The sequence below is a fragment of the Heterodontus francisci genome, chromosome 9 (genome assembly GCF_036365525.1).
Source record: "Heterodontus francisci isolate sHetFra1 chromosome 9, sHetFra1.hap1, whole genome shotgun sequence".
In the NCBI taxonomy this organism is placed as follows: Eukaryota; Metazoa; Chordata; class Chondrichthyes; order Heterodontiformes; family Heterodontidae; genus Heterodontus; species Heterodontus francisci.
In genome coordinates, this window is record NC_090379.1 from 39303798 (window position 1) to 39330231 (window position 26434).

The following is a 26434-nucleotide window of genomic DNA, read 5'->3' on the forward strand; positions in this document are numbered from 1 at the left end:
TCGCAATCCAGCTGGCTGCTGCCCAGGAAATGGAGTTAAAAGAAATTAGACAGGACCTCCTGGGAAATTTGTACTCGCAGGTATCCTCTGCGCTCAACTCTGGCTCCTTCCCTGTGAATATCGGGGCCAGCATTTCTAACAATGGCTTCTCTTCCAACCTCTGCAGTGTTCTCAAGGGTTTATCCTTGAGCCCTCCTCCTCCACAAGCTTCCCCTTGGCCGTAGACATGGGGCCAGCTTCCACATGTACACTAATGACACCTTGCTCTACCTCTCCATTACCTCTGTTCTGTCAGATTGTTTATCTCCAGTCTAACTTGCTTCAGATAAACATTGGGAATACCAAAGAGATCAATTTCAGTCCTGCCTCAAACACCAGACCCTCATCACAGATTCCATCCCTTTCCTGGCTTCTGTCTTAGACTGAACCAGACGTCTCTCAATTTCAGCATTTCGTTCAATACTGAGCTGGGCTTTAGACACCATGTCCTTTCCATCATAGAAGACTAACTCCATCTCTAACATTGCCTGCATCTGTGCTGACTTCAACTCACCTTGCTGCTGAAAACTTCATTCATGACTTTGCCATCTCCATCTGATTACTGCAATGTTCACCTGGTTAGCATCCCAACTTGTTTTAACTTTCCACTTAGTAAAAGCTCTACTCTTCGTTTTCTATCCTTCACCACATCCTGCTAAACCATCACTCCCATCCTCACTGCAACATTAGCTCCTGGTTCTCAGTGCCTTGCATCTAAATTCTTGAACTTGTGTTTTAATCTCTCTATGCCCTCATAATTCATCCCTCTTAGTTCCTCCAGTCCTACAACAACTCGCCCTTTCCTGAACACTTTGCTGCTCTGACTCCTGGCCTCTTGTACATCTTCCCCTCCTTTTGCCTCACCATTAATAGCTGTGCCTGTGACTGCCTAGGTTCCACACTCTAGAATTTCCTTTATAAATCCCTTTGCCTCTATCCCTTGAATTCCTTCTTTAAAACTATCACCTATTTGACTAAGCTTTTAGTCACTCCTCCTAATCTTACCTTTTTTTGGCTCAATGTCCACTTTCCTCTGAACTTTGGGACATTTTTCTGCCGTGAAGGTGTTCTGTTAGTGGAGATGTTGAAATTGGTGTTGGTAGAAAATTGGCTACAAAGATGGTTTTTCAGCAACCAAAGCTTAGCATGTAGAGAATTAACTTGTTTGTTTCTTTGAAGTGACTGTCAGTCTTTTCATTTTCCCCCCATCCCCTTCAGCAAGTCATTGGGCACTCCTTTTACCCAATGAGGCAATTGTTTGGCCCAAGGCAGAGAAAGAGCAGGAAGGCAGCGCAGGAGTCCCCTGCGGTCATCTCCCTCCAAAACAAGTATACCGTTTTGGATACTGTTGAGGGAGATGGCTCACCAGGGGAAGGCAGCAGTAGCCAGGTCCATGGCACCGTGGCTGGCTCTGCTGTTCAGAAGGGCGGGAAAAAGAGTGGAAGGGCTATAGTCGTAGGGGATTCGATTGTAAGGGGAGTAGATAGGCGGTTCTGTGGTCGAAAACGAGGCTCCCGAATGGTATGTTGCCTCCCAGGTGCACGGGTCAGGGACGTCTCAGATCGGCTGCAGAACATTCTAAAGGGGGAGGGTGAACAGCCAGTTGTCATTGTGCACATAGGCACCAATGATATAGGTAAAAAACGGGATGAGGTCCTACAAGCAGAGTTTAGGGAATTAGGAGCCAAGTTAAAAAGTAGGACCTCAGAGGTAGTAATCTCAGGATTACTACCAGTGCCACGTGATAGTCAGAGTAGAAATGAAAGAATAGTCAGGATGAATGCGTGGCTTGAGAGATGGTGCAGGAAGGAGGGGTTCAGATTTTTGGGACATTGGGACCGGTTCTGGGGGAGGTGGGACTATTACAAATTGGACGGTCTACACCTGGGCCGGACTGGAACCAATGTCCTTGGAGGTGCTTTTGCTAACGCTGTTGGGGAGGGTTTAAACTAATGTGGCAGGGGGATGGGAACCAATTGAGGTCAGTTGACAGTAAGGAGGTAGTAACAAAAGCCTGTAAGGAACTAGATAATGAAGTCAGTGTGACTAAGGGGAAGAGCAGGCAGGGAGCAGATGATGAATATAAAGGGACTGGTGGTCTGAGGTGCATTTGTTTTAATGCAAGAAGTGTAGTAGGTAAGGCAGATGAACTTAGGGCTTGGATTAGTACCTGGGAGTATGATGTTATAGCGATTACTGACTTGGTTGAGGGAAGGGCATGATTGGCAACTAAATATCCCAGGATATCGATGCTTCAGGCGGGATAGAGAGGGAGGTAAAAGGGGTGGAGGAGTTGCATTACTGGTCAAAGAGGATATCACAGCTGTGCTGAAGGAGGGCACTATGGAGGACTCGAGCAGTGAGGCAATATGGACAGAACTCAGAAATAGGAAGGGTGCGGTAACAATGTTGGGGCTGTACTACAGGCCTCCCAACAGCGAGCGTGAGATAGAGGTACAAATATGTAAACAGATTATGGAAAGATGTAGGAGCAACAGGGTGGTGGTGATAGGAGATTTTAATTTTCCCAACATTGACTGGGATTCGCTTAGTGTTAGAGGTCCAGATGGAGCAGAATTTGTAAGGAGCATCCAGGAGGGTTTTCTAGAGCAGTATGTAAATAGTCCAACTCGGGAAGGGGCCATACTGGACCTGGTGTTGGGGAATGAGCCCGGCCAGGTTGTTGAAGTTTCAGTAGGGGACTACTTTGGGAATAGTGATCACAATTCCGTAAGCTTTAAAATACTCATGGACAAAGACGAGAGTGGTCCTAAAGGAAGAGTGCTAAATTGGGGGAAGGCCAACTATACCAAAATTCGGCAGGAGCTGGGAAATGTAGATTGGGAGCAGCTGTTTGAAGGTAAATCCACATGTGATATGTGGGAGGCTTTTAAAGAGAGGTTGATTAGCGTGCAGGAGAGACATGTTCCTGTGAAAATGAGGGATAGAAATGGCAAGATTAGGGAACCATGGATGACAGGTGAAATTGTGAGACTAGCTAAGAGGAAAAAGGAAGCATACATAAGGTCTAGGCGGCTGATGAAAGACGAAGCTTTGAAAGAATATCGGGAATGTAGGACCAATCTGAAACGAGGAATTAAGAGGGCTAAAAGGGGTCATGAAATATCTTTAGCAAACAGGGTTAAGGAAAATCCCAAAGCCTTTTATTCATATATAAGGAGAAAGAGGGTAACTAGAGAAAGGATTGGCCCACTAAAGGACAAAGGAGGAATGTTATGCTTGGACTCAGAGAAAATGGGTGAGATTCTAAACGAGTACTTTGCATCGGTATTCACCGAGGAGAGGGACATGACGGATGTTGAGGTTAGGAACAGATGTTTGATTACTCTAGGTCAAGTCGGCATAAGGAGGGAGGAAGTGTTGGGTATTCTAAAGGGCATTAAGGTGGACAAGTCCCCAGGTCCGGATAGGATCTATCCCAGGTTACTGAGGGAAGCGAGAGAGGAAATAGCTGGGGCCTTAACAGATATCTTTGCAGCATCCTTAAACACGGGTGAGGTCCCGGAGGACTGGAGAATTGCTAATGTTGTCCCCTTGTTTAAGAAGGGTAGCAGGGATAATCCAGGTAATTATAGACCGGTGAGCCTGACGTCAGTGGTAGGGAAGCTGCTGGAGAAGATACTGAGGGATAGGATCTATTCCCATTTGGAAGAAAATGGGCTCATCAGTGATAGGCAACATGGTTTTGTGCAGGGAAGGTCATGTCTTACCAACTTAATAGAATTCTTTGAGGAAGTGACAAAGTTGATTGATGAGGGAAGGGCTGTCGATGTCATATACATGGACTTCAGTAAGGCGTTTGATAAGGTTCCCATGGCAGGCTGATGGAGAAAGTGAAGGCGCTTGGGGTCCAAGGTGTACTAGCTAGATGGATAAAGAACTGGCTGGGCAACAGGAGACAGAGAGTAGCAGTAGAAGGGAGTTTCTCAAAATGGAGACGTGTGACCAGTGGTGTTCCACAGGGATCCGTGCTGGGACCACTGTTGTTTGTGATATACATTAATGATTTGGAGGAAAGTATAGGTGGACTGATTAGCAAGTTTGCAGACGACACTAAGATTGGTGGAGTAGCAGATAGTGAAGGGGACTGTCAGAGAATACAGCAGAATATAGATAGATTGGAGAGTTGGGCAGAGAAATGGCAGATGGAGTTCAATCAGGGCAAATGCGAGGTGATGCATTTTGGATGATCCAATTCAAGAGTGAACTATAGTGGAGCTGGAGCTGGATGAACTGAGGATCATTCGGGAAGCTGAGGGGTTGATAGATAGAAGCTACACGGAGGTCGTTACTCCACAAATCAAAGACAGCTGGGTAACAGTTAGAGGTGGGAAGAGGTCAGTGCAGGGATCTCCTGTGGTCGTTCCCCTCAACAAGTATACAGTTTTAGATACTGTTGGGGGGGACGGCCTATCGGGGGCAGGCTGCAGTGACCGGGCCTCTGGCACGGGGTCCTGCACTGTGGCTCAGAAGGGAAGGAGGGAGAATGGGAGAGCACTAGTCATCGGGGACTCGATGGTGAGGAGTACGGACAGGCGGTTCTGTGGGCGCAGGCGAGACGCACGGATGGTTTGTTGCCTCCCTGGTGCCAGGGTCCGTGATGTTTGTGATCGCGTCTTCAGGATCCTTAAAGGGGAGGGGGAGCAGCCAGAGGTCGTGGTGCACATTGGCACCAACGACGTAGGAAGGAAGGGTGGCACAGATGTTAGAAGTGAGTTTAGGGAGTTAGGCTGGAAGCTGAAAGCTCGGACGGACAGAGTTGTTATCTCTGGTTTGTTGCCAGCGCCACGTGATAGTGAGGCTAGGAATAGGGAGAGAGCACAGCTGAACACGTGGCTGCAGGAATGGTGTAGGAGGGAGGGCTTCCAGTTCTTGGATAATTGGACTGCCTTCTGGGGAAGATGGGACCTGTTCAAACAGGACGGGCTGCATCTGAACCAGAGGGGCACCAATATCCTGGGAGGGAGGTTTGCTAGTACTGTTCGGGAGGGTTTAAACTAGTTTGGGAGGGGGATGGGAACCGGACTTGTAATCCAGGGACCAGTGGGTCCACTCAGAAAGACAAAGAGTGTAGTGAGGTATTGGGGAAGGTAGCACTGTCACAGAGGACAGATGGGCACGGAGAAGGGTTAAAGTGCGTATACTTCAACGCAAGAAGCATCAGGAATAAGGTGAGTGAATTGAAGGCGTGGATGGGCACTTGGGACTACGATGTTGTGGCCATCACTGAAACGTGGATAGGTGAGGGGGAGGAATGGTTTTTGGAGGTACCTGGTTATAGATGTTTTCATAAGATTAGGAATGGTGGTAAAAGAGGTGGGGGGGTGGCATTGTTAGTTAGAAATAGTGTAACAACTGCTGAAAGAATTTTCGAGGAGGATCTGCCGACTGAGGCACTGTGGGTTGAGGTCAGGAACAGGAAAGGAGCAGTCACCTTGATGGGAGTTTTCTATAGGCCCCCCAATAGCAGCAGGGAGGTGGAAGAGCAGATTGGGAAACAGATTTTGGAAAGGAGCAGAAGTCACAGGGTAGTAATTATGGGGGATTTCAACTTCCCAAATATTGATTGGCAACTCTTTAGATCGAATAGTTTGGATGGGGTAGTGTTTGTGCAGTATGTCCAGGAAGCTTTTCTGACTCAGTATGTAGACTGCCCGACCAGAGGGGAGGCAATATTGGATTTGGTACTAGGTAATGAACCAGGGCAAGTGATAGAGCTGTTGGTGGGCGAGCACTTTGGAGATAGTGATCACAATTCTGTAGCATTCACTGTGGTAATGGAGAGGGATAGGTATGTGCAACAGGGCAAGGTTTACAATTGGGGGAAGGGTAGATATGATGCTGTCAGGCAGGAACTGAGGAGCATAAGTTGGGAGCATATGCTGGCAGGGAAGGGCACGGTCGAAATGTGGAACTTTTTCAAGGAGCAGATAGTAGGGGCCATTGATAAGCATGTCCCTGTCAGACAGGGAAGGGATGGTCATGTGAGGGAACCGTGGTTGACAAGAGAGGTTGAGAGTCTTGTTAGGAAGAAGAAGGATGCGTATATAAAGTTGAGGAAAAAGGGCACAGGCATAGCTCTGGAGGGATACAAGATGGCCAGGAAGGATCTGAGGAAAGGGATTAGGAGAGCTAAGAGAGGGCATGAAAAATGCTTGGCGGGTAGGATAAAAGAAAACCCCAAGGCCTTTTACGCGTATGTCAGAAATATGAGGATGACTAGGGGGACCATAGGTCCGGTCAAGGACAATAGCGGGAGACTGTGTGTTGAGCCGGAAGAGATAAGTGAGGTTTTGAATGAGTACTTCTCTTCGGTATTTACGAATGAGAAGGGGTGTATTACTGAAGAGGACGGTGTGAAACAGACTGGTAAGCTCGAGGAAGTGCTCGTTAGGAGGGAAGATGTGTTGGGGTTTTTGAATAACTTGAAGATAGACAAGTCTCCCGGGCCTGACGGGGTATATCCAAGGATGTTATGGGAAGCAAGGGATGAAATTGCAGAGCCGCTGGCAATGATCTTTTCATCTTCTCTGCTGACGGGGGTGGTACCAGGTGATTGGAGGGTGGCAAATGTTGTGCCCCTGTTCAAGAAAGGGAATAGGAACAACCCTGGGAATTACAGGCCAGTTAGTCTTACTTCGGTGGTAGGCAAGTTGATGGAAAAGGTGCTGAGGGATAGGATTTCTGAGCATCTGGAAAGACACTGCTTGATTCGGGACAGTCAGCACGGTTTTGTGAGGGGTAGGTCTTGCCTCACAAGCCTGATTGAATTCTTTGAGCAGGTGACCAAGCAAGTGGATGAGGGTAAACCAGTGGATGTGGTGTACATGGATTTTAGTAAGGCATTTGATAAGGTCCCCCATGGTAGACTTATGGAGAAAGTCAGGAGGCATGGGATAGTGGGGAATGTGGCCAGTTGGATTAAGAATTGGCTAACTGATAGAAGGCAGAGAGTGGTCTTAGATGGTAAATACTCAGCCTGGAGCCCAGTTACCAGTGGCGTGCCGCAGGGATCAGTTCTGGGTCCTCTCCTGTTTGTGATTTTTATTAACGACTTGGATGAGGAAGTCGAAGGGTGGGTCAGTAAATTTGCAGATGATACAAAGGTTGGTGGAGTTGTGGATACCGAGGAGGGCTATTGTCGTCTGCAAAGGGACTTGGATAGGTTGCAGTGCTGGGCTGAAAAGTGGCAGATGGAGTTTAACCCTGAAAAGTGTGAGGTCGTCCATTTTGGAAGGACAAACATGAATGCAAAATACTGGGTTAACGGTAGGGTTCTTGGGCATGTGGAGGAGCAGAGAGACCTTGGGGTCTATGTGCATAGATCATTGAAAGTTGCAACTCAAGTGGATAGGGCTGTGAAGAAGGCATATGGGGTGTTAGCGTTCATTAGCAGAGGGATTGAATTTAAGAGCCGTGAGGTGATGATGCAGCTGTACAGGACCTTGGTAAGGCCTCATTTGGAGTACTGTGTGCAGTTCTGGTCGCCTCATTTTAGGAAGGATGTGGAAGCCTTGGAGAGGGTGCAGAGGAGATTTACCAGGATGTTGCCTGGAATGGAGAATAAGTCTTACGAGGAAAGGCTGAACATTCTAGGCCTCTTCTCATTAGAAAGGAGAAGGATGAGGGGTGACATGATAGAGGTTTATAAGATGATCAGGGGAATAGATAGGGTAGACAGTCAGAAACTTTTTCCCCGGGTGGAGCAAAGCGTTACAAGGGGTCATAAATTTAAGGTGAAGGGTGGGAGATATAAGGGGGATGTCAGGGGAAGGTTCTTTACCCAGAGAGTGGTCGAGGCATGGAATGCCTTGCCCGGGGAAGTTGTTGAGTCAGAAACTTTAGGGACTTTCAAAAGGCTTTTGGATAGGTATATGGATAAAGGAGAATGATGGGGTATAGATTAAATTGTCCTTGACAGAGGACAAAGGATCGGCACAACATTGTGGGCCGAAGGGCCTGTTCTGTGCTGTATGTTCTATGTTCTATGTTAAATGGAAAAGTCCTGGGGAAAATTGATGTCCAGAGAGATTTGGGTGTTCAGGTCCACTGTTCCCTGAAGGTGGCAACGCAGGTAAATAAAGTGGTCAAGAAGGCATACGGCATGCTTTCCTTCATCGGACGGGGCATTGAGTACAAGAGTTGGCAGGTCATGTTACAGTTGTATAGGACTTTGGTTCGGCCACATTTGGAATACTGCGTACAGTTCTGGTCGCCACATTATCAAAAGGATGTGGATGCTTTGGAGAGGGTGCAGAGGAGGTTCACCAGGATGTTGCCTGGTATGGAGGGCGCTAGCTATGAAGAGAGGTTGAGCAGATTAGGATTATTTTCATTAGAAAGACGGAGGTTGAGGGGGGACCTGATTGAGGTGTACAAAATCATGAGAGGTATTGACAGGGTGGATAGCAAGAGGCTTTTTCCCAGAGTGGGGGTTTCAATTACTAGAGGACACGAGTTCAAAGTGAAAGGGGAAAAGTTTAGGGGGGATATGCGTGGAAAGTTCTTTACGCAGAGGGTGGTGGGCACCTGGAACGCATTGCCAGCGGAGGTGGTAGATGCGGGCACGATGGAGTCTTTTAAGATGTATCTAGACAGATACATGAATGGGCAGGAAGAAAAGAGATACAGAACCTTAGAAAATAGGCGACATGTTTAGAGAGAGGATCTGGATCGGCGCAGGCTTGGAGGGCCGAAGGACCTGTTCCTGTGCTGTAATTATCTTTGTTCTTTGTTTGTTCTAATGGATTGAGTGCTGACAAATCAGTCTCATTTGGCATCTTCCTAGGGGTTAATAATTCATTAAATGTATTGCAAAATTCTACCATTTCATTTATTTTAAATTCCTCCTTACTACCAATAGTAGGGATGCTTATGTAGAGGTGTTGCCCAACTGTAAGTCTACCCAAACACCAACTTGAAAGCATTTAATAGTTGAATAAACTTCATAAGCAATTTATATGATTGGATGATTTCCTTTATATACGCTTTTGTTCATGAGCATTGGTTACTTTCTCAATAATGTAAAAATAGTTTGTTAGATCTTCCACATCCTGGGCCAGTTCATCTGTGGAAAGGAAGGAATGTCTTGTCACAATGTAAGCTTCACCAACATAGCATGTTGACCAGGAAAAGCCACAATAATGGAGATTCTAGTCACCATTAAGTTTTTGCTTTTTGAAGGGAGGAACATTGTATGGTTCTTAATTTTGTGTATTTCATTAATATACAATTGTAAGTGCACAATTTCATATTTTTTCTTGTAAAGTAGAACCAATATTATTGGAGGAGTTGAATGGTGATTTGTAAGTTTCTAAATTCAAAGTATTTATAACTTAAATTTTAATTTCAGAGAGCATTTGTCTTTTTGATTTAGGTTTGAGTGTCAGCGGTGATGTTTTCCTTAAGTTGAAAACTGATTCTTCACCTGTAGAAATACCCACTCTTGATCCTCCACAACTCGAATACAGCACTAGTATGAGGAAAAATCAAACTTCCAGCTCGCCAACCTCTGGTAAGGAGCAATTATTCAATCTAAAGTCAGAATTAAGATATAAAAGGGAGTATTTGATGGGATGTGAAACTTCCAGGCAAGTGCAATTTGTGTTATTGAATTGTGGAAGTGCAATAATGCTTTGAGGGACATAGTTAGGGTAGTTAGGAAGAAACTTTTTCCCTTAGCGGAGGTGTCGCTAACCAGATGGCGTAGGTTTAAGGTAAGGGGCAGGAGGTTTAGATGGGATTTGAGGAAAAGCTTTTTCACCCAGAGGGTGGTTGGAATCTGCAACACACTGCCTGAAGGGGTGGTAGAGGCAGGAACACTCACAACATTTAAGAAGTATTTGGATGAGCACTTGAAACTCCATAGCATACAAGGCTACGTGCCAAGTGCTGGAAAATGGGATTACAATAGATAGGTGCTTGATGGCCAGCATGGACACGATGGGCCGTAGGGCCTGTTTCTGTGCTGTATAACTGACTATGAACCCAGAACTGTTTCATGTATACAGTTGCTGCTTCATATTTGTCACTTTCCACAACTGTAGACATGAAAATATAAATTGTGTCTGGCTGGTGGTTTTGTAGTCCATTGAATGTCACGGCCTAGTTTCATCTCAGCCATTCTCTGTTTCTTGTGTCTGCTCTACATTAATTTCTCCATTTCTCATCTTTACCTTTTTTAATCTGTTGTTTTACTGTTCCTATAGTCTGCTAACTTAACATCAGTCTCCTTTCATTTATCTTGTAATGATGGAATCCAGTACAGGCCACATTGATCTTTAATAAAAGCATAAAATGCTGGAAATGTGTAACAGGTTAGTCAGCATCTGTAAAATAAAACATGGGTTATTGCAGTCCTTGACTACAGATGCTTTAAACAAAATTGGAGATTTTACATGAGATCTAAAACAGGGAATGAGAGAGTATGAGCAGCTAACATAAGAGGGAACCCAGAAGTCTTTTATGAACACAAAGTAAAAGGGTAGTCAAAGGAAGGGTGGGGACCGTTAGAAACCAAAAAGATGATCATCTTGTGGAGCTAGAGCGAGTGGCTGAGGTACTAAATTTGCATTTTGCATCTGTCTTCGCTCGCAAAGAGGATGCTGTCAATGTTCCTCAGAGGAGGAGGCAGTAACAATATTGGATAGGATAAAAAAAATAGATGGAGAATGGATTTAAAATGTTGGCAGTCTTCAAAGTAGAAAAGAGGGAATGCATCCTAGGTTACTGATGGAAGTAAGGGTGGAAATATGTGGAGGCTGTGGCCATAATCTTCATCTTCCTTGGTAGTGCCAAAGGACTGGAGGATTGCAAACTTTAGACCATTGTTTTAAAAAAGAAAGCGAAGAGGGATAAACCCAGCAACTGCAGGCCAGTCATTCTAATGTTGGTAGTGGAGAAACGTGGAGACAATCTGGGACAAAATTAATTTGCATTTTTAAAAGTTTCCCGCCTGTCATAGGATGATGCAGCACAGAAGGAGGCCATTTTCTTTATTGGATGAGGGACTTCAGTTATGTGGAAAGATTGAAGAAGCTGGTGGTGTTTTCCTGGAGCACAGAAGGTTATGAGGAAATTTGATGGTCATTGAAAATTATGAATGGTTTTGATAGAGTAAATAGAGTAAAACTATTTCCAGTGGCAAGAGAGTCAGTAAGCAGAGGACACAGATCTAAGAAAACCTTAAAAGTACTAGAGATGATATGAAGAAACATTGTTTTACACAGGAAGTTGTTGTGATCTGGAATGCACTGCCTGAAAGGGTGATAGAGCAGATTACAGAATTGGTACAGTGTGGAAGGAGTCCATTCAGCCCATCATGTCTGCACCAGCTCTCTGAGCAATTCATTTAGTGCCATTTCCCATCCTTCTCCCCATAACCCTGCACATTCCTCCTTTTCACATAACAGTCTAATTCCCTTTTGACTGCTCCACCACACTCTCAGGCAGTGCATTTCAAACTTTACTCACTGAGTGAAAAAGCTTTTCCTTATGTCACTTTTGCTGCTTTTGCCAATTATGTTAAATCTGTGTCCTTTGTTCTTGATCCTTTCACGAGTGGGAACAGTTTCTCCTTATCGACTGTGTCCAGACCACTCATGATTTTGAATATCTCCATCAAATCTCCTCTCAGCCTTCTTTTCTCCAAGGAAAGCAGTCCTAACTTCTCCAATCTGTCTTCATAACTGAAGTTCCTCATCCCTGGACCTATTCTCATGAACCTTTTCTGCACTCTCACCACTGCCTTCCATCCTTCCGAAAGTGCATTGCCCAGAACTGGATGCAATACGCCGAACAAGTGTCTTCTATCAGTTCAATATAACTTACTTGTCTCTTGTACTCTATGCCACTATTAATAAAGCCCAGGATACCGTCTCTGTCCTTCCCTCCCCCCCCTCCCCCCCCCCCCCGTCTCTTTCCTTCTTCCCCCCCCCCCCCCCCCGTCTCTTTCCTTCATCCCCCCCCCCGTCTCTTTCCTTCATCCCCCCCCCGTCTCTTTCCTTCATCCCCCCCCCGTCTCTTTCCTTCATCCCCCCCCCGTCTCTTTCCTTCATCCCCCCCCCCGTCTCTTTCCTTCATCCCCCCCCCCCAGTCTCTTTCCTTCTTCCCCCCCCCCAGTCTCTTTCCTTCTTCCCCCCCCCCAGTCTCTTTCCTTCTTCCCCCCCCCCAGTCTCTTTCCTTCTTCCCCCCACCCCCCAGTCTCTTTCCTTCTTCCCCCCCCCCAGTCTCTTCCCCCCTTCCCCCCCCCAGTCTCTTCCCCCCTTCCCCCCCCCAGTCTCTTTCCCCCCCCCAGTCTCTTTCCCCCCCCCAGTCTCTTTCCCCCCCCAGTCTCTTTCCCCCCCCCAGTCTCTTTCCCCCCCCCAGTCTCTTTCCCCCCCCAGTCTCTTTCCCCCCCCAGTCTCTTTCCCCCCCCAGTCTCTTTCCCCCCCCAGTCTCTTTCCCCCCCCAGTCTCTTTCCCCCCCCAGTCTCTTTCCCCCCCCAGTCTCTTTCCCCCCCCAGTCTCTTTCCCCCCCCAGTCTCTTTCCCCCCCCAGTCTCTTTCCCCCCCCAGTCTCTTTCCCCCCCCAGTCTCTTTCCCCCCCCAGTCTCTTTCCCCCCCCAGTCTCTTTCCCCCCCCAGTCTCTTTCCCCCCCCAGTCTCTTTCCCCCCCCAGTCTCTTTCCCCCCCCAGTCTCTTTCCCCCCCCAGTCTCTTTCCCCCCCCAGTCTCTTTCCCCCCCCAGTCTCTTTCCCCCCCCAGTCTCTTTCCCCCCCCAGTCTCTTTCCCCCCCCAGTCTCTTTCCCCCCCCCAGTCTCTTTCCCCCCCCCAGTCTCTTTCCCCCCCCCAGTCTCTTTCCCCCCCCCAGTCTCTTTCCCCCCCCCAGTCTCTTTCCCCCCCCAGTCTCTTTCCCCCCCCAGTCTCTTTCCCCCCCCAGTCTCTTTCCCCCCCCAGTCTCTTTCCCCCCCCAGTCTCTTTCCCCCCCCAGTCTCTTTCCCCCCCCAGTCTCTTTCCCCCCCCAGTCTCTTTCCCCCCCCAGTCTCTTTCCCCCCCCAGTCTCTTTCCCCCCCCAGTCTCTTTCCCCCCCCAGTCTCTTTCCCCCCCCAGTCTCTTTCCCCCCCCAGTCTCTTTCCCCCCCCAGTCTCTTTCCCCCCCCAGTCTCTTTCCCCCCCCAGTCTCTTTCCCCCCCCAGTCTCTTTCCCCCCCCAGTCTCTTTCCCCCCCCAGTCTCTTTCCCCCCCCAGTCTCTTCCCCCCCCAGTCTCTTCCCCCCCCAGTCTCTTTCCCCCCCAGTCTCTTTCCCCCCCAGTCTCTTTCCCCCCCAGTCTCTTTCCCCCCCCAGTCTCTTTCCCCCCCCAGTCTCTTTCCCCCCCCAGTCTCTTTCCCCCCCCCAGTCTCTTTCCCCCCCCAGTCTCTTTCCCCCCCCCAGTCTCTTTCCCCCCCCCAGTCTCTTTCCCCCCCCCAGTCTCTTTCCCCCCCCCAGTCTCTTTCCCCCCCCCAGTCTCTTTCCCCCCCCCAGTCTCTTTCCCCCCCCCAGTCTCTTTCCCCCCCCCAGTCTCTTTCCCCCCCCCAGTCTCTTTCCCCCCCCCAGTCTCTTTCCCCCCCCCAGTCTCTTTCCCCCCCCCAGTCTCTTTCCCCCCCCCAGTCTCTTTCCCCCCCCCAGTCTCTTTCCCCCCCCCAGTCTCTTTCCCCCCCCCAGTCTCTTTCCCCCCCCCAGTCTCTTTCCCCCCCCCAGTCTCTTTCCCCCCCCCAGTCTCTTTCCCCCCCCCAGTCTCTTTCCCCCCCCCAGTCTCTTTCCCCCCCCCAGTCTCTTTCCCCCCCCAGTCTCTTTCCCCCCCCCAGTCTCTTTCCCCCCCCCAGTCTCTTTCCCCCCCCCAGTCTCTTTCCCCCCCCAGTCTCTTTCCCCCCCCAGTCTCTTTCCCCCCCCCAGTCTCTTTCCCCCCCCCAGTCTCTTTCCCCCCCCCAGTCTCTTTCCCCCCCCCAGTCTCTTTCCCCCCCCCAGTCTCTTTCCCCCCCCCAGTCTCTTTCCCCCCCCCAGTCTCTTTCCCCCCCCCAGTCTCTTTCCCCCCCCCAGTCTCTTTCCCCCCCCCAGTCTCTTTCCCCCCCCCAGTCTCTTTCCCCCCCCCAGTCTCTTTTCCCCCCCCCAGTCTCTTTTCCCCCCCCCAGTCTCTTTCCCCCCCCCAGTCTCTTTCCCCCCCCCAGTCTCTTTCCCCCCCCCAGTCTCTTTCCCCCCCCCAGTCTCTTTCCCCCCCCCAGTCTCTTTCCCCCCCCCAGTCTCTTTCCCCCCCCCAGTCTCTTTCCCCCCCCCAGTCTCTTTCCCCCCCCCAGTCTCTTTCCCCCCCCCAGTCTCTTTCCCCCCCCCAGTCTCTTTCCCCCCCCCAGTCTCTTTCCCCCCCCCCAGTCTCTTTCCCCCCCCCAGTCTCTTTCCCCCCCCCAGTCTCTTTCCCCCCCCCAGTCTCTTTCCCCCCCCCAGTCTCTTTCCCCCCCCCAGTCTCTTTCCCCCCCCCAGTCTCTTTCCCCCCCCCAGTCTCTTTCCCCCCCCCAGTCTCTTTCCCCCCCCCAGTCTCTTTCTCCCTCCCCCCTGCTCCAATACTGTTAAATTCTCCTCAGTAGTTATAATTCAAAAGAGAATTGGATGAATACTTGAAGGGAAAAAATACAGGTCTATAGGAACGAGCAGGGGAGTGGAATTAATTGGATTGCTCCACCAAAGAGCCAATGCAGGCACTGTGGGCCAAAAATCCTCCTCCTGTATCATCCTCTGATAGATGGGAAAATAATTTCAAGTGATGATGTGGAAACCGGGCATTCCCATCAATATCAGAAGGAATTCTGTAAGAAAGTGTCTTTAAAAATTGAGAACAGCAAAAAAGATTTTAGAATGGCTTCTTTTAACCTTACATTGAAGCTCCAAGCTTTCAGACGGAGAGTTAAGAACATAATTGATTTGTATTTTCAGTGTTTTTGCAAAGTACGATCCTTCCTTCAAAATGTTTTTTAATTCATGTGTTCTATACACGTCTCAAAGTTTGTGTTATTTAAAACTGGATCCAAAATGGTGTGCAATGAAAATGAACAAAATCTATGTGACTTTACAAAATTACTTGCAAAGTTTTCTTTTAGGAGCAGGGAGTGCTGCAGGTCCCAGATCATCCTGCAGGGATCAAACAACACCAGTTTTACCTAGTCCAGAGGTTGTAGATTCTTCTGAATTAAGACCTTTCTCCAAACCAGACCTTGCACTTTCAGAAGCTCTTAAACTTATATCTGAGGAAGACTGGTATGGAATGAATAGTTTTTTGTTTAACATTAGAATTTTCTGTATTGTAGTTATTCTGTGTTGTGGTTATATGATCTCAATCATATCAGCCAAGTTTTCATATTCTATATTAAAACTGGTAATAAACCTAATTTTAGATATCTGTAACCAATAATAGGTTTGTAAGTGGCCAGCTGAGTAAGAGATTATTACATTTAGTTATATATGATATATGGTCTTATTTAAAATTTATACCATTCACTTATTTAAAATAGGCACTATATTATACCTTCGGTTTTCTTGTGGGCTGCTTCAGTGGTATTGAAATGCATCCCAGAGTGGTTCCACAGAAAATGAGAAGCTGTGTCTTAGGATGGCCTGAGAGCTAATCTGGAACCATCTAATCAAAATTCTAATGAATACATTTTACTTTAAAAAGAATGACAGAGTACTTATAACACAAAGTACTGATTTCCTCCCCTTACACCCCACTAAGATTTTCTTGCTTTTAACATTACATTAGAGGGCATTGGATGAGATTGTATTGTCGAACTTTTTAAAATAGCACTTTTCTTTTGATCTTCCTAGTGTTTATCATTGGTACCTGGAACCTAATTTAGTATTACTAATTCACTTTTCCTATGCTTTCACAGGGAGAAGAAAATTGAAGGCATCAATTGTATTCAGTGTCTGTCTACATACCATTCAGATGTGTTAGCAGTAAGACTACACGAGGCCGTCTTTGCTGTTGTTCAAGAGGTTGTTATTTTAAGCATTTCTCATGAGAATTTAATGACTATACTATGATAAAAATGTGTTCAAATAAAATTTCAGCATCAAAATTGATGCCGCAGTGTGAAAAATAGATGTTGGTAACATTTTTCATATGGTTGCAAAATCATCCTAACTGCATGGCAAATGTCATAAATTTTACTGAAAATGAGAGCACGTGAAATTAAGGGTAGCCTTTTGACGTGGCTTGGAAATAAGTTGGGAGGTAGGAAACAGAATGGAGATGAAGAGAACAAACTCTGATTGGCAGGATGTGAAAAATGGTGTTCCTCTAGGAACTGTTCTGGGACCTCAACTTTTAATCATATTTCCTAATGATTGTGATGAAGAAATAGAGAGTTGCACATCCAAGATTACAGATGACACTAAGTTAGGAGGGACATTCAGTAGTGCAGATGGAAGCTGGACCTTGCACATGATTTATGCAATGTTGGCCCTTATCTTAAGGGTGCCATAATACAGAGGGGAGGAAGTTATGTTTCATTGTATAGAGTCTTAGTCGGACCTTATCTGGTCTACTGCATTCTGTTTAAGGGCACCACAGCTCAGGAAGGATATATTTGCCTTGGAGGAGGTGCAATGTGGATTCACCAGAATTATATTTGGGCTTTACAATGGTTACATCATGAGGGTAGGTTGCATAAAATTGGTTTTTATTACCTTGAGTTTAGAAGGTTGAGAGTTAATCTAATCAAGATGTTTAAAATGATCAAAGAGCATGATAAAGGAGGTACAAAAACTATTTCCTCTGGTTGAGGAATCAAGAACAGTGGGGCATAAGTTAGAGTTGACAGAAATCAGGAGCCACTTCTTAATACAAAGTGTAGTAGAAATCTGGAACATTCACCTCCCAAAAGGCTGTGGACGCTAGGATAATTGGAGCTTTCAAGACAGAGATTTTTGTCAGGCAACAGATTTGGGGTAAAGGTGGATAAATGCAGTTGAGGTGCAAATCAGCCACAATCTAATTGAATGGTGGCTGAATTGTCAATTCCTGTTCCTAATATTCTTAAAATCAATTGAAACCCTCCTGTTTATTCAAGTAGTGTATGTTCTTTAAAAATACAAATAATACAGTGAGAGCCCCAAACATATAAATTGTAATGGTATCAGTTATAAATTTCAATTCTGCTTTTGAGAATCTTTTTGGTTAGCATCATTGGTCTTTCCTCTAAGTGGAGCTGCATCCTTCACAGTTTGGAGCTTACTTTTATGACTCAATATCCAGATATATACCATAATCCTAGAGAGATCCCCTCTCTGTCCACCCTGCCCCCTCCCCCAACTGCTAGATAAATGGCTGAGGGCAATTCCCTAATCTCCATTCTGGCCAGGAATGGTGGTATGCATATGTATATGCAGCCTTAAATCTAGGTTGATACTCCAATGGACTATCAGAGAAAGGGTACTGCATTTTTGGAGGCCAGCTTTTGGATGAATTACTAAACAAAATCTTTCTCTGCTTGTCGCCCCAACCCACATACCCACTAATGTCCTAGCCAGTGTTCTTCCTAACACCAGCAAAAACAGATTATCTGGTTGTTAACCTAATTTGCTGTTTGTGGGACCTTGCTATATTTGCCTACCTAACAGTGACTCACTTCAAAAGTAATTAATTTGCTGCAAAACACCATAGAACATGCAGAGTATGTTCAAGGTGCAATATAAATGCAAATTCGTTTCCTTCTGCCCCTTTTTGATATCGGAAATAGAGCAGGGGTAGGCCATTTGGCCCCTCGAGCCTGCTCCGTCATTCAACTAGATCATGGCTGATCATCTACCTCAGTGCCATTTTCCCACACTATCCCTATATCCCTTGATATCTTTAATCTCCAAAAATCTATCGATCTCTGTCTTGAACATACTCAGTGACTGAGCTTCCACAACCCTCTGGGATCAAGAATTGCAAAGACTCGGCACTCTGTGAAGAAATTCCTCCTCATCTCAGAATAAGAGGTAGGGCCAGGGGAAACATCCTTCCTGCATCAACTGTTGAGCCCTGTAAGAATTTTGTATGCTTCAATGAGATCACCTCTCATTCTTCTAAAATCTAGAGAATACAGACCCAGCCTCCTCAATCTCTCCTCCTAGGACAATCCTGCCATCCCAGGAATCAGTCTGGTTAACCTCCGTTGCATTCCCTCTATGGCAAGTATATCCTTCCTTAGGTCAGTAGACCGAAACTGTATGCAACACTCTAGGTACGGTCTCACCAAGGCTCTATACAATTGCAGCAAGACTTCTTTACTCCTGTACTCAAACCCTTTTGCAATAAAGGCCAACATACCATTTGCCTTCCTAATTGCTTGCTGCACCTGCATGTGAGACTGGGGAGTTAATTGTGGGGAACACAGAAATGGCGAAGACACTAAATCAGTATTTTGCCTCAGTTTTCACGGTGCAGGACACTAGTATCATCCCAATAGTAACAGGTAATGCAGAGGTTATAGGAAGGGAGGAGCATAGAACAATCATCATCACTAGGGAAAACGTCCTGAGCAAACTATTGGAATTGAAGGCAGACAAGTCCCCAGGGCCTGATGGAAGTGGCAGCGGAGATAGTGGATCCATTGATTATAATATTCCAAAATTCCCTGGATGCGGGAAAAGTTCCAGTGGATTGGAAAAATGTTAATATAAGGTCCTTATTCAAATAAGGAGGGAGGCAGAAAGTAGGAAACTGTAGACCAGTTAGTTTAACATCTGTCGTAGGGAAATTGTTAGAATCCATTATTAAGGAAGTAATAACAGGAAATTTAGAAAGTCAAAACGCAATCCATCAGAGTCAGCATGGTTTTATGAAGGGTAAATCGTGTTTGACTAATTTGCTAGCTGTAACTGTAAGCTGTAACAACTAAAGTGGATAATGGGGATCCTGTAGATGTAGTATATCTGGACTTCCAGAAGGCATTTGATAAGGTGCTGCACAAAAGGTTAATACACAAGGTAAGATCATGTGGGGTTAGGGGCAATTTATTAGCTTGGATAGAGAATTGGCTAACCAACAGAAAACAGAGTCGGGATAAATGGGTCCTTTTCTGGTTGGCAAGATGTATTTAGTGGGGTGCCACAGGGTTCTGTCCTCCGATACCAACTATTTACAATCTATATTAATGACTTGGATGCAGGGATAGAAGGTACTATAGCCAAATTTGCAGATGGCACTAAAATAGGAGGGATAGTAAATTGCAATAAAGAAATAAGAAATTTACAAATGGATATGGCTGGTTAGGTGAATGGGCCAAAATTTGGCAGATGGAGTTTAACGTGGATAAGTGTGAGGCTATCCATTTTGGTCGGAAGAATAGAAAGGCAAATTATTATCTAAATGGAGAGAAACTTCAGAGTGCTTCGGTGCAGAGGGATCTGGGTGTCTTCGTGCGTGAATTGCAGAAAACTAGTATGCAGGTAATAAGTAAGGCAAATGGAATTTTGGCATTTATTGCTAAAGGAATAGAGTATAAAAGTAGGGAAGTGTTGCTGCAACTGTACAAGGCATTAGTGAGACTGCACCTGGAGTATTACGTACAGTTTTGGTCCCCTTACTTGAGGAGGGATGTAGTTGCATTGTAGGCAGTTCAGAGGAGGTTCACTAGATTGATTCCAGCGATGAGGGGTTTGTCTTATGAAGAGAGATTGAGCAGTTTAGGCCTTTACTCGCTGGAGTTTAGAAGAATGAAAGGAGATCTAATTGAGGTATATAAGATGATTAAAGGGATTGACAAAATAGACGTAGAGAGGATGTTTCCTCTGGTGGGGCAATCTTGAACAAGCGGTCATAGTTTTAGGATAAGGGGTAGCAGATTTAAAACAGATGAGGAGAAATTACTTCTCTCAAAGGGTTGTGAGTCTGTGGAATTCACTACCCCAGAGTGCGGTGGATGCCGGGACATGGAGGAGATGGACAGATTTATGAAGAATGGGCAGGAAAGCGAGTTGAGGCCGAGATGGGAGCAGCCATGATCGTATTGAATGGCGGAGCAGGCTCGAGGGGCTGAATAGCCTACTACTCCTCATAGTTCTTATGCACAACGACAATCAGTTCCCTTTGGACATCAACACTTCCCAATCTCTCCCCTTTTAAGAAATACTCTGCATTTCTGTTTTTCCTACCAGAGTGGGTAACTTCACATTTTTCTACATTATATGCCATCTGCCATGTTCTTGCCCACTCACTTGGCCTGTCTAAATCCTATTGAACCCACTTTGCATCCTCCTCACAACTCACATTCCCACCTAGTTTTGTGTCATCAGCTAACTTGGAAATGTTACATTTGGTCCCCACGTCCAAATCATTTATATAGATTGTTAACAGCTGTGGCCCAAGCGCTGATCCTTGCAGTACCCAACTAGTCACTGCCTGCCAACCTGAGAATGACCCATTTATTCTTATCTCTATTTTCTGCCTGTTAACCAAATCTCAATCCATGCCAGTATATTACCCCAATCCCATGTGCTCTAATTTTGCTTACTAACCTCTTGTGTGGGACCTTATAGAAAGCCTTCTGAAAAATCTCAATGCACCACATCCACTGGTTTCCCCCTTGACCGAGTTACATCCTCAAAAAACTCCAACAGGTTTGTTAAACATGATTTCCCTTTCATAAATCCATGTTGACTCTGCCCAATCCCACTGTTATATTCTGTGTCCATCCTTTATAATAGATTCTAGCAATTTCCCTGCTACTGTCAGGCAAACAGGTCTCCAATCCCCCGTTTTCTCTCTCCCTCCTTTCTTAAATAGTGGGGTTACATTTACTACTTTCCAATCTTCATGAACCGCTCCAGAATCTATAGAATTTTGTTAGATGACCACCAATGCATCTACTGTCTCTACAGCCACCTCTTTCAACACTCTGGGATGTAGATCATCCGGTCCAGGTGATTTATCAACTTTCAATTCCATTAATTTCTCCAGTACTACTTTGTTTACAAATACTAATTTCAGTTCCTCATTCTCACTAGTCACTTGGTTCTCTAGTATTCCTGGGAGTTTTTTTGTATCTTCCTCTGTGAAGACAAACGCAAAGTTTCCAGTGTTTCTTGTTTTTATAACACACAGTATTTGTTTAGTATCTCTGCTATTTCCTTATTCCCCATTATAAATTCCCCTGACTGCCTGTAGTGGGCCCACATTTGTCTTTGCTAATCTAATGTTACTACTTCTATGTTTTATGTTTTTCCTTTGATTCTTGTTGATGATTCTTGTTGATCTGCTTTGCATAGAGATCAAAAGGGTTGATTGTGAGCATTAAATATTGTTTTACGTTTTTATGTATTTTATTCTGTACAGTAGTCTAACTTGATTATTTAAAAAAAAACAAACACCTTTCCCCAGTACTTAACTTAAATGTCAAATACTCTTGAAATTCAGTTCCCAGCCTCGGTCACTCTGCAGCCACGTCTCTGTAATGGCAATTAGATCATACATGTTTTCTTCTATATGTGCTGAAAATTCATCTACCTTGTTGCGAATGCTGTGTGCATTCAGATAGAATGCCTTTAATTCTTTTTATTACTTTCACAGCCTTGTCTGCTGGCACACTGTTAAGTTTGTATGCTCTGTCCTTTCCTGCCACACACACATTATCATTACCTAATTGCTACCCTGCTCTCTTGCCTTCTCTTCTCTAAATTATCACATTTTCTCTTACTTGATCCCTTGCCCCCATTGTTTAGTTTAAAGTTTAATATTGTAAAATTAATAATTTCAGAATAAAATTTAAATTTTTTCATAAACTGTATTTTCAGAATTGATTTTTATTTCTTCACAGGATTTGGGCATTCCTAATTGCTCTTAAGAAGATGGTGGTGAGCTGCCATCTTGAATACAGCTGAGTGGCTTGATAGGCAAGAGGGCAGTTTACAGTCAGCCACATTGCTGTGGGTCTGGAGTCTCACACAAGCTAGACTGGCTAAAGACTGCATATTTCCTTCCCTGAAGGATGTTAATGAACCAGATGGGTTTTTAATGACAATCCAGTAGTTTCATTACTGATAAATTCCAGATTTGTTTACATAATTGAATTTAAATTCCCCAGCTGCCATGGTGGGATTGAACTCGTGTTTCTAGATCATTAATACAGGCCTCTGGATTACTAGTCCAGCAGCAAACACTGAATTCTCTAAAATTAACTATGTATTTCCTATTTGCAGGTGAAAAACCTACGCTCCGGTGTTTCACGAGTAGCAGTGCTCTGCTTAGGAGACATGTTCACAGTTTTCAAGAAGAATATGGATCAGGAGCTGGACAGAAGTGTTAAAATCCTTTTGCACAAAGCAAGTGAATCTAATGCCTTCATACGAGAGGATGTGGACAAAGCACTGAATGCAATGGTCATGAATGTTACCCCAGCACGAGCACTTTCATCCTTGATAAATGGCGGACTGAAGTAAATATAACACTTATTTTAATATGTATATTTAATAGGAAAATTTTACTATGTTTCATGCATTTCCTTTGATTCTTGTTAATGATTCCAGTTGATATGCTTTGCTTAGAAATCAAAAGGGTTGATTGTTAACATTAAATATTGTTTTATGTTTCTATGTATTTCATGTACAATAGTCTAACTTCATTGTTTAAAAAAAAAATCAGACACCTTTCCCCTCGTACAGTCTCTTTCCAATTTTTCAATACCATAGAAAGTTCCCTGACCAGGCAAATGTCAACTCTTTGCTCCCATTGTCTCTGTCTGATTCTCTAGATTGCTCCCATGAGCATGTGAAACCATTTTTCAGACAATACTAGAATAGTTTTTCAGCCCGAGTCTGAGATCGTTATGTAACATTTTTTTGAATTTTTAGTCCACCTTAAGTAAAATTCCCCTTTTAAAAATATGGTAACTTACGGAAGCTGTTTCTTACCATCCTGGTGCCTATCTGCCTACCATGTTCATTATCGGTGATTTAAAAAAAAAAATAATTCTTGCAATTTGGGTGCCACTGATGCGGCTGACATTTCTTCACTGAACATTTGATACAACTGAATGGTTTGCTAAGCCTTTCAAGGGCAGTTAAGAATCACCACGTTGGTGTGACCAACAAAGTCACAGTGACCATTAATGTATTCAGATTCTCCAACTCCCATGGTAGGATTTGAACTTGAGTTCTCTGCATTATTGTGCAGGCCTCTAGAATACTCATCCAGTAACGTGATAATTCTCTAATGTGGATAGTCATTCAATAAACACAGAACTCCAGAACCAGCCACACACCTACCAAAGCTGTTCCAGTACAGCTACGACACTGGCCTCTACCCAGCAATGTGGAAAATTGATCAGTTGTGTCCTATGCCCATAAAACAGGACAAATCCAACCCAGCCAATTACCGCTCTATCAATCTACTCCCAATCATCAGCAAAGTGATGGAAGGGGTGGTCAGCGGTGCTATCAAGCTGCATTTGCTCAGCAATAACCTGTTCACTGACACTCAGTTTGGGTTCCGCCAGGGCAGTTCAGCTCCTGACCTCATTACAGCCTTGGTTCAAACATGGACAAAAGAGCTGAACTCCAGAATTGAGGTGAGAGTGACTGCCTTTGACATCAAGGCAGCATTTGACAGAGCATGGCATCAAGGAACCCTAACAAAACTGGAATCGGGGGGGAAAACTATCTGCTGGTTGGAGTCATACCCAGCACAAAGGAAGATGGTTGTGTTTGTTGGAGGTCAATCATCTCAGTCCCAGGGCATCACTACAGGAGCTCCTCGGGGTCGTGTCCTCGGCCCAACCATCTTCAGCTGCTTCATCCATGGCAGTGGCGCAGTGGTTAGCACCGCAGCCTCACAGCTCCAGCGACCCGGGTTCAATTCTGGGTCCTGTCTGTGTGGAGTTTGCAAGTTCTCCCTGTGTTTGTGTGGGTTTCCTCCCACATGCCAAAGACTTGCAGGTTGATAGGTAAATTGGCCATTATAAATTGCCCCTAGTATAGGTAGGTGGTAGGGAAATATAGGGACAGTTGGGGATGCGGTAGGAATATGGAATTAGTGTAGGATTAGTATAAATGGGTGGTTGTTGGGCGGCACAGACTCGGTGGGCCGAAGGGCCTGTTTCAGTGCTGTATCTCTAAACTAAACTAAACAATGTAAGGTCCGAAGTGGGGATGTTCGCTGATTGCACAATGTTCAGCACCATTCATGACTCCTCAGATACTGAAGCAGCCCATGTCCGTATGCAGCAAGACCTGGACAGCATCCAAGCTTGGACTGGTAAGTGTCAAATAACATTCGTGCCACACAAGTGCCAGGTGATGTCCATCTCAAACGAGAGAATCTAACCATTTCCCCATGACGTTTAATGGCATTGCCATTGATGAATCCCCCACTGTGAACATTTTGGGGTCACCATTGACCAGAAACTGAACTGGAACAGCCACATAAATGCTGTGGCTACCAAGAGCAGGTTAGAGGCTGAGAATTCTGTGGCGAGTAGCTCACCTCTTGTCTCCCCAATGCCTGTCCACCATCTACAAGGCACAAGTCAGGAGTGTGAGGGAATACTCTCCACTTGCCTGGATGGGTGCAGCTCCAACAACACTCAAGAAGCTCGACACCATCCAGGACAAAGCAGCCCGCTGATTGGCACTCCTACCACCGCCTTCAACATTCACTCTATCCACCACAGATGCAGTTTCAGCAATGTGTGCCATCGACTAGGTGCATTGCAGCAACTCACTCGGGCTGCTTCGACAGCACCTTCCAAACCCGCGACTTCTACCACCTAGAATGACAGGGCAACAGATGTATGGGAACACCCCTCCAAGCCATACACCATCCTGACTTGGAACTTTATCACTGTCACTGGGTCAAGATCCAGGAACTCTCTTCCTAACAGCACTGTTAGTGTACCTACATCCCAAGGACTGCAGCGGTTGAATAAGGCAGCTCACCATCACCTTCTCGAGGCCAATTAGGGATGGGCAATAAATGCTGTCCTAGCCAGTGCGCCCACATCCCCTGAATGAATTTACAAAACAATACTGGAATTTAGGAAGGGAAAAAAATCAAGGGTAGCAAGTTTAATACATGTAGAAGCTGAAAGTTGGACTGTAAATTAGTGTTTTTTTTCCTTCTGTGATGTTGGGTTAAGGAAGGAGGAAGAAATTGAGTTGTCAGGTTCAGGACCTTAACCAAAGTCTGTTTAACTTGGGTTTGAAGCCTATGCCACATAAAATTTCAAATCCGGGACAGGGCTTTGGTCAAATATCTGTATTGCGCTTCAGATGTTAAATCTGTGACTGCATAAGCTGATAACCCAAAATATGGCTTCTGTCAAATATGTCTCTTTGTGAGCCAGTGTTTTAAAAAATTATGTTTGCCCATGCAGTTAATAAATAAAGCCTTTGTTTTGTACTGTTGAAGTCCAGTTGATGGTCTCTAGTTGACATAACTGAAGATGGCCATATGAGAGAGTCATATGGTAGTTGAAAGAATATTTGTTGCCCTCGTCATTTTTCTCTGCCAATTTTTCTCCCCTACCCTCATCTCCCAAAGGTTGTTTGCTTGGTACAAAAACAAGAAATGCTGGAATCACTCAGCAGGTCTGGCAGCATCTGTGGAAAGTGAAGCAGAGTTAACGTTTCGGGTCAGTGACCCTTCTTCGGAACTGGGTTCAGTTCCGAAGAAGCAGTTCCGAAGAAGGGTCACTGACCCGAAACGTTAACTCTGCTTCTCTTTCCACAGATGCTGCCAGACCTGCTGAGTGATTCCAGCATTTCTTGTTTTTGTTTCAGATTTCCAGCATCCGCAGTATTTTGCTTTTATTTTGTTGTTTGCTTGGTGACTGGTTGATTTTGTAGTTAATAAGATTTGCCAGTGGGTAACTTAATAGCATAACTCCATAGAAACCTGATTAATTTTCCTTTTCAATAGATCTTTAATTGTATCTTCATTGCTTTCTTCAGCCATCTTAATGCTGTGGTAAGAAAATGTACAGCGCAGCATCTTGCCAATGTAGTGGAGCGAATGGGAGCGGGACGGCTTTTATCTGGGATGAAAGATATAACTGATCGGATTGTACACGCGGTAGTAAAATTTGCACAGGATGGATCGCAGGAAACTAGGCAAGTAAATGTCTTTTAATGATTTTTATTGAACAATGTAGTGATTCAACTTAGACCAAGGATCTGGGGCTGATTCAGTTGTTCCCAGGACACTAATTTTTATATGGAATGTATAGCATAGAAACTGGCCATTTGACCTAGCTGGTCTATGTCTTAGCTTATACTCCAAACAGGGATCCAGACACGCTAATTACCTGTTTCCACCCTGCCTCCTTTATTCTCCCTCAAGTCTGTATCAAACATCCCCTTAAATGTGTCAATGCTATCTGCTTCAACCATTCCATT

General features: G+C 45.3%; 1 protein-coding gene across 3 annotated transcripts in view; it reads left to right on the forward strand.

Annotated features, from left to right (window-relative positions):
* LOC137373686 (TOG array regulator of axonemal microtubules protein 1) overlaps window positions 1-26434 on the forward strand; it is a 167627-nt gene that overhangs the window by 91996 nt on the left and 49197 nt on the right. For all 3 annotated transcript variants that reach the window (XM_068038853.1, XM_068038854.1, XM_068038855.1), the window contains exons 12-16: window positions 9437-9574; window positions 15160-15316; window positions 15949-16054; window positions 22244-22479; window positions 25991-26149. In XM_068038853.1, the coding sequence (XP_067894954.1) occupies window positions 9437-9574; window positions 15160-15316; window positions 15949-16054; window positions 22244-22479; window positions 25991-26149 (796 nt within the window). The remainder of the gene's footprint in view (window positions 1-9436; window positions 9575-15159; window positions 15317-15948; window positions 16055-22243; window positions 22480-25990; window positions 26150-26434) is intronic.